The 13596-nt window shown below is 40.7% G+C and overlaps 1 protein-coding gene across 1 annotated transcript in view; it reads right to left on the reverse strand.

Moving 5' to 3' along the window:
- SORCS3 (sortilin related VPS10 domain containing receptor 3) overlaps positions 1-13596 on the reverse strand; it is a 608461-nt gene that overhangs the window by 131929 nt on the left and 462936 nt on the right. Inside the window, exon 7 of the mRNA XM_028098753.2 lies at positions 6863-6981. Within this exon, the coding sequence (XP_027954554.1) occupies positions 6863-6981 (119 nt within the window). The remainder of the gene's footprint in view (positions 1-6862; positions 6982-13596) is intronic.

Here is a 13596-nt window from a genome sequence, read left to right on the forward strand (position 1 = left end):
TCACACTGATTTCAGAAATTTCTCTGCAATGGCTTCCAATAATTAAAAAAAAAAAGCAATAAGCAACAACAAAAAATAAATAGGTCAAAGAAAGCAGCCACGTGATCACAAATGGCCAGCAGGAGAAAGGAAGAGTAATACCACACAGCTAACCGCAGGGAAACTGCTACAATGGACAAAAAATTAGTTCTGAGCTTCTTAGCACTGTAAAGAGAGAAACATGAAGTTGCCCAGATTTCATGAAAGGAAACAGAAAAGGCTCACCTCACCCGGACAATCTCCTACTTGATTTTCCTGCCACTTCACTCCCTCCCACAACGACACCTGTCCTTGGATAAAGGTCCCAGTACATTATGTTCTCTCACTTTTTTAACTTTATGTCTGCCTCCGTTCTGCCTGGAATGCTCTTTCTCCTTCACCTACCTAACTAGTACTCCTAGTCTCCCTTGCCGGGAAGCTTGTACTAACCCTCCTCCCAAAGCTCTTCTTGCTTACTCCAAGAGCAACATGTGCTTTACACTAATATAGCTCTCATCACGCCACATTATAATTGTTTAGCTGTCTGTGTTCCCCACCGGGCTGATTGTATTTTAATATATTTAAATGAATGAATATAAAAAGGGCACTGAATAGCATAATGGATAACTGTCGGACGGCAGTTTTATAAAAATGCGGAGACATTCTACATATGGTCATTTCTTATGCAGTGAACAATTGCCAATTACCCTAAGTTGTCTTATATTGTTAGTCCAAGAAACAAGATTCCCTTGCTTTAAAAAGATAACTAACTGCATTCCCTGAGAATAAGGATGGTGTCTTATCGTCTCAGTTCAGTTCAGTTCAACAAACATTTATTGAGTACCAGTCATTATGCTAAGTGCAGGAGAAACAATGATGGATAAGACATAGTCCTGTTCCTCTTAAAGTTTACAGACCTGGCTGGGGAGACATAATACATATGGGTAAGTAGTCAGCAAAGAAGCTTCGTGCAACCCCTACTGAGGATGTCAGGGAAGACTTTCTACAGATAGCAATGCCTAAATTGAATCTAAGGATGAGTTTATCTAGTAAAGGGACATTCCAAGCAGGTTTTTCATGTAAGAAAGGCATGTTAGGCAACAAATGACATCGTGTGTGTATGGACACTGAACAGGTTTAGTGTTTATGGAAGGTTAAAATATAACAAGGGAGGTATACAGTGAGCCACAATGGCTAAGGAATTCCCATGAGGGTGATGGAGTATGCAGGACCCAGATCATGGAGGACCTTGTAGGCAATGTTAAGGAAATTAGATTTTAACCTATAAGTGATGAGCAGCCACTAAAGGCAGGGACATTGATTTTTGTTTTAAATAAATTACTTTGGAAGTCGCGCTGTGAATGGATTGGGGGTGGGGGTTGCAGGTCTAGGAACAAGAAAATCAGTTAGCAAGCTATTGCGACATTTCAGAAAATACATGATAAAGGTTTGTAAATGGTTTTAAATAGCCAAGTAATAATGGTGCTTCCTTTTTCCTCTCATGAATCACCTTGGAGCAACAAGAAAAACAAGAAATAAAGTACAAACGCTATACTCAATGAAAATATAACCCTGAAACACAATATATATGGAAAGGAAGCCAAATTCAATGAAGAACAAACAGGTTACAGACAGGCACCAGGGCAAAAATGCCTACATCTATAAACCTTGGATCAAGCCAGAGAAATAGCATTCTCTAAAGATGACATTTCCCAAGGAGCAAAACTAACAATCTATTATTTGGAACCAAGGGACTGTGGCCCAGAATAGACTGTGGTCTATTCTGGGAACTGAGCAGTTTCAAGAAGCTGGAGAGGTGTGGCTGGATAAAGAAGCCACCAGGCAGTTTTACCTTATGCGAAGAACCCATTCACAGACAAACTATCTGAGTTATGTGGAACCTCACTGAGAAACAAAGAAGATTCTTGTTATGCTGAAACAGAGCTCTGGTCTATCACCAAGAGGAACCTCCTCAAACAGTCTGTCCAGGAAGAGCTCGTGTCAGGAAAAAACAAATAATGGTTAAAAACATAAAGATAAAAGAAAACAGCACAGGAATTATAAAATAATATAGCAAACTAAGAGAGGGAAAGGAACAGAAAAAAAAAAAAATAGAAGACACAGAATAAAAACTGCTCCCATGAAGCAAATGAAAATTGTGACCATACTGCTATGATTAAGAATAATCTGTATGATGAGGAGATCACCTCTGTATGAGAAGAATTCAGCGTAAAAATACAAGAGCTAAGGGTAGATATGTTGAGACAACAAAAAGTCATAAAATATAAGCTGGCAAAGTTCAGGAAAGAAGTTCAACAATAATAGCAAAAAATGTAAAAAGGAGCCTGGACACTGCTAACCACTCGTTCATGAACAATGTGGGTAAGACTTTTTTTTTTTTTTAATATCACTTTGTTCAGGGAGTTAGAACTGATTAGAAGGGAAGAAATGATGACTTCCCTTTGCTTTTCCTGCCTATTGTACACATCCTAAGTGTCCTGGAGGATGAGAACCAAAATAATGAAACTGAAATACAATACATATTTCAAAATATAAATCAGAAACTTTTGAGAAATTAAAAAGGAAGGGGAAATTGAACCAACTGAATGAGACTTACATTTCAGGAAAAAGAACTGACACAGTATGACCAACTGCAAAACATATACTAACAAAGTAAACAGTATTCAAATATATATTTTTAAAAGGACTGTTGGGTATCAAGGGCAAAAAAAAAAAAAATTAGGACTCCCTAAAAGGGAAAATATCAGGCTGGCCTGACACAGTAAGATTCAATAAATTAATAGAGCAAAGGTCTCATGGAAAGCAAATGACACTCATTTTATAGCCTAGAGGGAGAGACAAACATATTTTCAACATTCACGAACTCACCTTTCTTGAAAACTTTACTAAAGGACAAACTGCAGACAACCAAGAAATAGGAAACCTATAGTAAAGGCCCTAGATTTACCTGTAAAACTAAAATCAAAATAAATGCAGGAATGATGGTTCACAGAAGAATGTGAATGCTCTGAATGATTTAATTAACAAAACTGGAGTTGAATACAGGTCATAAGCACCGGCTATTTTTTTCTACCTTTGTTCAGCCATGCTTCATAAAATATTTAAGTCTAACAGAATTATATTTTAAGATAGAAAAGCAAACAAAGAGATAATACAACCATCCAAAACCAGGGGAGGAATTTAAGAGAGAGGGGAGGACAGAGAAATATGTGGATATCCATAAATTGTATCATTGCGCACAAGAGGAAATCAATAGATATAATCCAAAAATAGAAGATTCTCTGTTAAATTCATAAAGTTAAGTAGCTAGAACAAATATTCAAAATTATCAAAGAAATACAGCATCAGGAAAGCAAGGAAAACACCATATAATGAGTTTTTTTTTTAACTAAAGACTAAGCATATACTGTCAGAACTAAGCCATAGCTTTCATACTCATCAATGCCGAAGGCCAATCTCACCTATGAGAAGGAAAGAACTCATTAGCTACTGCTGGCCGAATGACGCACATCTGTACCTGTCGTATGCACAGTTGTTCATGTGTAACCCACCCCCATGCTTCTACTGTATTTTAAACTTAGCCAAATTCTAGTTGCAAATAATAGCATTTCATCTGTGTTTATTTGATGGTTGATGAAATTCCATGTTTTTCTCAAGAGTATCAGCCTTTTGCATTATTTGGGGCATTGTTATTCCATGCTTCCCATCTCTCTCATGGTTACAAACAAAAATCTTAAAACGGCCTTCAAGGCCCTGTGGGATCTAGTACCCTAGGTCTATCCTGTGGCTATCTCTAAACTCTGTGACAAGGTCTCGTTTACTCCTTCCTTCTCATCTCCCTAATATTAGAGTGCCCTGTGCCCTGGTCTTTGCATTGTTTCTCTTTTCTGTCTGTACTTACTCCCTTGGTGACTTCAATTTTGCAATTCAAAAATAACACCAATATGCTGACATCCTTCCAACCTATATCCTCAGCCCTGGCCTCCCCACCACCTCTGCTCCAAAAGTCAGTACAGGGCCCAACACACCTGGCTTTATGTCCCCCTCTGACTGCTGACTTCTGCCACCCACTCCTGGTTCGCCACTCACTGAATGAGGCCTTTTCAGGTCATCCTAAATAAAACAACACCTACAGGTACCTAACATTCACATTCCTCATGAGTTTTCAGCCAGAGCATTATCATTACCTGATATATTCTGTAAATAGATAAATAGATGATAGCACAAGATAGAAAGATGGCACTTTACAGATGTAACTAACAAATAGAATCTGCCCAGCAACCCATGGAGTACTGTAATTACCCTCTTTTTACAGAGGAGTCAAATGAAGCACAGCTCGAGGTCACCCAACTAAAGTGTAGCCTGCAGAGGTCAGAATAAATGTGGCCATCGGATTTCAAACTTTAGGTTCTCAATCACCACTCTTTACAGTCTTTCATCACATCTACATATGTATATATATATATATATATACACACATATATATACATTTTTCCCATCTCCCACTAGAATATAAACACCACTTGGGCAGAAACTTTATTGTGTTCACTGTCTTAACCCCAGCTCCTAGAACAAGGGCCTGAAATGTAACAGGCAATCAATAAAACTTTATTGATTAATGGGAACTCTTATCTCTTTAAAACAAAATAAAAATTGATGCTTATAAAAAAAAAAACTTCTACTGGCTTCCAGTCTAATAATAATAAAAGATATTTCAGAAGTTAGAAAAAAAACCTGGATGTCTGCCAGCAGAGTTACAGAAAACTTTATGCAATAAAAGGAAAAATGAATTTTAAAAAATCTGAACATTTTAAATTCTAAGTCATGTTTCCCAGAAATGATTCTGCCATGTTCATCATTATATGCAGTATTAGCATTAAGGAAAGGGCAATCAGATTGGTAAATTCATAAATCATCTCTGTGCTTCTATCTTGAAAAAAATTAAATAAAGACAAAAATAATAAAGCCTCAAACTGGGACCATGGCAATGGGAATGAAATGAAAAGAAACATTTGAGAAATAACTAAGGGTGATAAGAGCAGGAGCTTGGATTCACTGAATTTGGGGACATAGACAAACCTGTAGTTTGCTACCTCGAGTGACCTGGTAGAAGATAGTGCCACCAGTGTGTCAGGTTCAAGGGGGACACGTTGATTTTATTTTAGCTGTGCAACATCCAAGTTGAGATACCAGGATAACTATTAGACATAAAGATCTGCAGTATAGAGCAGAGGTTACAACTCCCTGACTTGAGAGTCATCAGGACATGGAGGTGGTACTTAAGAACACAGGATCTCCCAGACAGTGAGTACTAGGTGCAGAGAGAAGCAGGCCAAGGGCCAAAGCTAGAGAAAACCAAGAGTTATGCCTAATACTGTTTATTTTGCATTGTATGTGTTCAGTACATACTCATGATTAAGGAAATAATAGCACCAATGACCTGCCAAGATTTAGGGAAAAAAATTCTGAAGATTCTGGCTTTTACTCAAACTAAGAAATGGGGATTTTCTTGAGCCACAAAGACCTCTCTTTCCCTCCCTTTTTCAAGCTGGTTTTTGAGTGGCTGGCTACTTTTCCTGTATTTTACAAGCCCTCAAAAGTCTACACAACTAATTTTTTAAAAGAAGCAACTCCTCCGTCTACAATTTATCAATACAACAAGTGGTCACTGAGCACCCTGCATTTGCAAAGGCTTCTTGTTAGGGCCAAGGATGAGGAGTAAAATGTGGGTATAAAATATTCTCCCTATTCTCAGGGAAATGCAATTTAGAAAGAAGACAAATCCACTAAGATTTAAGTAACAATTCCTAGTAGCCCATGTGCTAAAGGACTGGCAGACAAGAAGAGCTGCAAGGGTTCAGAGGAAGAGAGGCATCCCCAGCTAAGGGGAAGTGGGGCTGAGCTGGACTGGAGACCAGGAGTAGGGCAGAGAAAGTCATTCAGGTGCTTCGGTCTGACCAAACTCCAGAAGATTCCAAAGATCAAAGTTCCTATAGGAAACAGTTTGCAAAGGAATGGACAGCATAAGGGTGGGAAGGCAGAGTGGGGGAAATCAAAGCTGCTGTCAAAGGTCAAGTTCAATTTCACACACACACACACACACACACACACACACACACACACACACACACACACACAGAGTAAGTCACTTGGTGGAACATCACCTTTTACCTTTTGTTTTTCCTCATTTTTGCTCTTCTTTGCATTTCCTTCCAGGGAAACTCAACACCTAACACAAGGCTTCCCTCGCCTGTCTATAAATGTGAATCACAACTAGCTTTCTCTGTGAGTCAGAGATCTTGGGAATGTAGGATTTTGGACTCGGAACATATCAGGGAGTAATCAGCGCTGGAAAGGGAGGGCAAAATTTAGTGAGTTCTAGATTGTTCTAGAAAGAAAATCCTAGAGATGCTTCAGTTCTTGGGGATTCTCATTCCCAAGTTAGACAGGTCACTTTGGACAGAAACGGAATGGAGCTTTGATAAACTACTTAAAGTCAGATCCCATGGGAGATGTGGCTCTAAGTAACCTCCAAACCCTAGACCACATCCTAGTCATTTCCAGACCCATTTTGGCATAATGAAACGGCAATCCAACTGAGGATTCAGTGGGCCACTGAAGTCCTCTGTACGTGAGACTGACCCATAACGCCTTTATCTTTCACCAGAAGTCTTGGATCCCCCCAGAGAACGGGTCACCAGAGCAGCAAAGGAGGGACCACACCCCAGCTCCACATCTTCACAACAGCATGAAAGCCGCCTTCATTTTCCTGACATCACCCGAGCATCCCCTCTCTACCACTGACTGCATTTTCTGGACTCACCTGAATGAAGATATATTCATCCTGAACAACCAGGGAACTGATGTCAATGGAACGGGCAAAAGGCCCACTGCGAGTGGTCTCGGCACATTCCTGGATCCTGCAGGTGAGGTAGTGAGCATCTGAAACGGGAGAGTGGCACTTAGACACAAGGGCAAATATGGTGACAAAGCTCTCATCAGTACCCAAGGCTCTACCTCATGGGAAATCAATGATGCAGTTTAAAACAACAAGATTTCATTCACGTTCACAAGAGTTGTAATAATTTAAAAAATGGCAATATCTAGATGAGGCAAGGGAGTGGGGAAAGAGTTAATCTTACATCCTACTGGCAAAAGGGTAAACTGGTGTAGCTCTTTGGAAGAACAAATTGGAAATATCTATCAGAATTTTAAATGCGCATATCTTACACCAGCAATTCTAATGCAAGCGATGTCTTCTAGGGAAATACTCATATATTTTCCCAAAGAGTCAAGGGCAAAGATGCTCATTGTGGCATTGTGCACAGCAGTGAAAAATCAGAAACAGGCTAAATGTCCCTGAACATTTCAATAAACCAAGGTGCACATATTACAGAGGGCTAGCTGCAATTAAAAGAATTAAGTAGATAGAGAAACATTCACATGCTGATTTCTCTAAGGTCCCTGTTCCTTTCCAAATAACCTTTGACAAAGTATTTGCCAATATGATAGCATGATATAATTCAAGTCCCCAAAAGCTTTGTCTTTATAAATGTATAGGTTTGTGCCACAGTGCAGAGAAAAAAAGTGTTTTTTTAAGATTTTACTTATTTACTTACTTATTTATTTACTTATTTATCTATTTATTTGAAAGAGAGAGAGAGAGCAGGGGAAAGGCAGAGGGAGAGGGAGAGAATCTCAAGCAGACTCCACGCTGAGCATGGAGCCCAACTTGGGGCTCAATCCCACAACCCCAAGATCATGATCTGAGCTAAAATCAAGAGTCAGACGCCTAACCGACTGAGCTACCCAGGTGCCCCTGTGCATAGAAAAAAGTTTTAAAGGAACCCATAAAACATTAGCTATGATTACTTGTGGAGGAAAAGAATGGACTTGAGGAGGTAGTATTGAAGTGGGACCTTTGCTTTTTATATTATATACATCTTTATTATTTTTACAATTAGAATGTATTCACCTATTACTTGTATAAAATCTATAAAACTTGTACAATTACTTGTCAGATCTTCTGAAGATCTCAGCAGGTGAACAGCTCCTCAAGCAACCCAGGACCATGATGGCAGAAGCTGTAGCTGAATAGGAAAAATCTTTGACTATAAAATGCATTCTCATTCTGATCATAGGTCATCCAAGAAAGACAATCCACTCAGTTATTTGCTCCTTAAGGAAAAACTACAGGTAAGTCTCTGTGAAGAAACCTCTATGTACACTGGCTTTTAAAATGGTTTTTATTGGGGCATGTGGGTGGCTCAGTTGGTTAAGCGTCTGCCTTTGGCTCAGGTCATGATCCCGGGGTCCTGGGATCAAGCCCCGCATCGGGCTCTCTGCTCATCGGGGAGTCTGCTTCTCTCTCTCCCTGCCCTCCACCCCTGTTCTCTCTCATGATTTCTCTCTCTCAAATAAAAATCTTTTAAAAATTAAAAATAAAATAAAATGGTTTTAATTGAACAGTATTTAAAAATAGTAAGGGGCCAAAATGAAAAGTTAGGAATCATTTTATTATTTTATTTTTTTATTTGAGAGAGTGAGCATGAGCGAGAGCAAGAGAGAGTACATGAGAGGGGGGAGGGTTAGAGGGAGAAGCAGACTCCTCACTGAGCAGGGAGCCCGATGTGGGACTCGATCCAGGGACTCCAGGATCATGACCTGAGCCGAAGGCAGTTGCTTAACCAACTGAGCCACCCAGGCGCCCCAGGAATCATTTTAGTATTAAAAGCAGAGAAGTCTCTGTTATCACCTAAAACCACGTTCATCACTATATGCATCTCATGTGATTGTTCCTTGGAATGTGCGCCCAGGTGTGCACAGGTGTCATGGGCAGCTCGCAGGTGGCAGAGATAAAGGCAAAAGGCTTAACTAAGCAAAAATTTATAACAATTGAGTTTAAACCACGAGTACTTTAAATTATCCCCTTTTATCTTTAATTAATTAATTTACTGGTGGCTTCACCGAGCCTTTCTTGTGCACACACAACGTACCGGGGATTGCTCAGGTGCTAGGAATACAGCAGAGAGCAAGAGAAGTGTACCTGCTGACTAGGAGAGGGCTGATCACATTATCTGTAGCCAGCTATTACACACATTTATTTATACACATGAGGCTAATTTAACAAAGAAACATATTTGGGTAAGAAATGAATTCATTATGGGCTATATTCCAACTTCCTGAGTGTCCAGAGCTGAACACAGTCTATTGTTGTTGGTATTCTTACTCAGAACACATCAAACATCCACTTCCTTCTCTCCATTAGCGGTTGCTGGCGTCATCATCTGCCCACGAGTGCAAGCCTCTTCCCTTTTCTTTCCTCCACGTGCCATATAATCCAGGTGGTTCCTAGCCCTGATAATTCTGCCCCTGAAGTGCTTCCAGAGTCTCTCCCCTTCTCTCCACAAGCCCTGCAGCCTGCCTGGGGCGTGGCCTACTGCGTCTATCTCATGACTCGCCCGCACACGCGTGATGGACTGGAAACTGCACGGGCCCGAGGCAAGGAACAGAGTCATCTCTAAACCCCAAACCTGAGCTCATCTCTCCTGGCTTTCAAACAGCTCTGAGGGTCCTGGGATAAAGCCCAAACATCTTTCTATAGAATGGAAGGCTTTTTACAAGAAGCCTAATAAAATCAAATGCCTAAGGAGCCAGACAAATCATGTGTAGGAGTAAAATGAGCTGGATGAATATGACAAATGGCAGCTGGTGCACAGCCTCAGTGTCAGGGATGACTGAGGAGTGCTGGGGACTGCAACAAAATCGCCAACACTGAACTCTTCAAGGAGAAGCTGCTCCTCAGTGTCCATTCGTTGACAGGCAGGAATAAGACGTTCTGTGTTTTATAAATCTAACTGTCCCTATTTTTTTAAGGTGAAGTTGCCTGATTTTTTAAAAAATGGACAGCTAGGGGCACCTGGGTGGCTCAGTTGGTTAAGTGTCTGACTCTTGATTTGGGCTCAGGTCGTGATCTCAGGGTCGTGGGATCAAACCCCACATCGTGCTCAGCGTGGAGTTGGCTTGTCCCTCTCCCTCTGCTCCTCCCTGGGTCATGTGAATGCTCTCTCTCTCTCTCTCAAACAAATAAATAACATCTTTAAAAAATGGACGGCTATTTTAAATTTAAAACAGGGTGCAGACCAAACACTGTATAGCCAAACAAAACAAGCCTACATCCAAATACCCCCAGGAGCTGCTCATTCCCTATCTCTACTCTGTAATTTGGTTCCTACCTACCTCTCCAGAGAAGAGACAGACCCTCTTCCCCCTCTTCCCTGACCCATTAGCAAGACCAGATTGTTTGCCATTCTGTAAGTACAGCCTGCCCATGCTTTCCTCTTTGTCTCTGTTCGCAGAGAGAGCCAGGAGTGGCCTAGCTCTCCACTTCTGGCTGAGAGGGCGAGGGAAGGCAAGGAGCCCAGGCTGGGCCAGGCAGCCCATGGCCTGCCCACCAGGAATACTCTTGGACCCACAAAGCCTTAGCAATTTTCTCCTAGAATAAGGCACTAAAACCCAGCAAAAAGCTGTAGTAAACACATAGGAAGAAACCACAAGTGTTGACATGACAACCTGCTTCCTTCTTGCCAGCCAGGGTCTCTGAAAGCTCCTTACACTGTGAATCAAAGGTACACACAGGAGGACATCTGCTTGTACTGCCTCTCCCCCCACCCCCCGGGCTCATTTTCCCCTATTTACTATTCACTCTCACATTTGGACACTTTGAAAAAAAAAAAAAAAAAAAGAACCGAGAGTATTCAAGCCTTCCCCAAACAAAATCAAAACCTACCAAAACCCTGGCCCACAGCAGGTGAGCTATTGCGCCAAACTCATCCTACTTGGCTCTCCCATGCTTGCTACTGCCCAGCATGGAACGAAAGGTCCAATTTAACAGGAAAGCAGCTCTAAAATGAATTTTTCAAATCCACTTAAAATTCAGGGGCCTTGCAGTCTTTAGCTGGACTCGTACATTAGAAATCTCAATGTTTTTATTTTTCAAAACACAGAGACATGATAGTAAGCACTATGGCGCCCAATGTCTGGTGAGAACCCAGAATGGGGGGAACGGGGAGAGTAAACTATCAGGTAGGCCTGGCCAACAGATGGAAGTGACTGAGGGTGACAAGGGACTCTGGGTGTCAAAGGTGAGCAGGGGACACCAAGAACCTCACATTTGTGAAAGTTCTCAAATTCAGACTTTGGACATTATCCTAAAATGAGGCCAGATACAGTCATGGAGATTCAAAGATGAAACTGAAAGATATTTGTCATTTAACTTGAATCCCAAACTAGGCTTCTAACACATGTGGCCTTTTCATTAGCTTTTAATAAAAACTCCAGATGCCTGATAAAATGGCAGAAGGTCAGATCTCTTGAGCGCAGCATGGTGTTTGAAAGCGAGGCCTCTGAAGCTAGAATGGGCTGAGTTCAAATCCTGAACCTGCTATTTGCTGATCACCCTTGACTAAGTAGCACGGCTCTTCGTCTGGGAGATGCCTGTAAGTCAGCATTTGCCTCCAAGGACTGTCATCAGGATTAGATAAGATCATGTATGAAAATGCTTAACACATTGTTGGATCCATTTTAAAAGATTAATAAATGTTATCTCTTTGTTGTTATGAAAATAGAAGGAAATTTAACACTCAGCCTCTCTCATATCTTCAAATAATAGCACTTAATGTTCTGTTTGACTGTGGAGAATCAAAAGGCCGTATTACAGGTTCTCTTAGTAGTCATATTCCAAAATTATATCACTGTTTAATACCTTAAAGTACTTTGGGTGTGCAGACAAGAAAAAGACAAAAACAAAAACGTGTCTGAGCTCGAATAACCAAGAAGGACTTAAAGGAGGAGGCAGCCTTTGTGTTCAGCTAAGATGGAGAAGGGAAGTAAAGTTTTTTTTACTTTTTTTACTCCTGGAAAGGGAGTAAACACTATACATGGTCTTTTAGGTAGGCAAAGCTCATGGAAAGCACTATATAATCACATGTCAATGGATTAACTTTGATTAATCCATATCCTTGAACTTGTATTTTGTATCCTTTCCTTTGAAATGTTCTCAAATGAAAAACTAGAAAGACCAGATTGAATGAAGAACTCATTTGGATATCTCTGTAAGAAAATTAGAGAGTGATTTCCCCAGTGGTTGAGAGTCAATCATTACCCTGATGATTAAAGTATTTCTAAATGTCAAATGTCTTCCTAGTGTATTTCGAAGAGCTGGTGTAGTCACTGCTCCACTTAGAAAAGTTAAAAGTCAAAGCCTTTGTTTCCTACATGTGAATAGAGGGATCTACTCAGTAACTTTAGAAATATCTGGCCCTGTTGGAACTAGCTCTAGCACTGGAAGACTCTTTAGGGAAGGTGCGAACATCTCCCTAATGCATCCAGCCTTCATGCCTTCCCATGTAGCAAATGTTGGGCCAAAGGTCTCATATAGCAAGAAGGGGTGGTCTTAGACTGACTGATTCATTCCTTTTTGTAGTGGGTCAAGGTGTACATGAAACCGCAGGTGTCGGGCACTCCCTGAAGTTCCAGGAAGTGGAGAACAAAAACCTAAACTTTTTTGTTATGTTGAATGATATTGTGACTTGTGGTAATGGTTTGCCCTTGAGATTACTAAATAGTCAAACTATCCTAGCCATCTTGCCTCTTGCCACCTCAGAGAAAGAAACTTTCCATGATTCACTCAACTTCCATCCTTTGGGTAATATACATGTTGTCAAAATTTGAAAAAGTGCATTAAAATCGTGAACAAAAAGCAAATCAGTTCCTCAGGTCTTCTCTTAGAGAAATACTCAGGAGCTATTTATTTTGAATGATAACATTAACTCTCTGATGCAAATAAGTAAAAACAAGCAGATTCCAGGAACCTTTGAGAAGTTATTTAGCTTCCATAAGCCTCCTTTTCCTTGATTGAGGAGTGAGGCTAACCCGTGTGCAGGACATCCACACTGCTGCAAATGCCTGTACGGCTCCCGAGACATAGTAAGTACCAAAAACAGAATCAACGAATCGAAAAAGGTAGCTTCCATTCCTGCCTGTTGTGCTTATGGTTCTAGAGTTTTTGTGAAACTTCCAGAGGCCCAAAGGAGAACTCTAGTGTCGCCTGCTTTCTTAAGGCACAGGAGGCATCTGGCAGTTACAGATATTTACAAATCGCAGTGATCTTGAACACCTTAGGACTCCGAATACTGCATTCAGGTCTCTTTCTACTCCAATTGCCAAATAAACTGAGCCTGACTGAATATGGTGACTACATAATGATCACAGCAACGATGACAATTATATTGATGACTAGATGATGGTGACGATGACGATGACAATGACAATGGTGATGACAATGATGACTAGATGATGATGACAATGACAATGATGACTAGATGATGATGACAATAATGATGAGTGACGATAGTGATGATAACGACAGTGATGATGATGATGATCGAGATGATGCCAATGGTGACAATAATAAGGATGATGACTGTGACAATGATGACGATGATGAGGACAGTGATGAGGACGATGATGCTGACTATGAGGACAACAATGATGATG

The sequence above is a fragment of the Eumetopias jubatus genome, unplaced genomic scaffold, assembly GCF_037043125.1.
Source record: "Eumetopias jubatus isolate StellerSeaLion01/CBP00866 unplaced genomic scaffold, mEumJub1_p1.0 scaffold_17, whole genome shotgun sequence".
In the NCBI taxonomy this organism is placed as follows: Eukaryota; Metazoa; Chordata; class Mammalia; order Carnivora; family Otariidae; genus Eumetopias; species Eumetopias jubatus.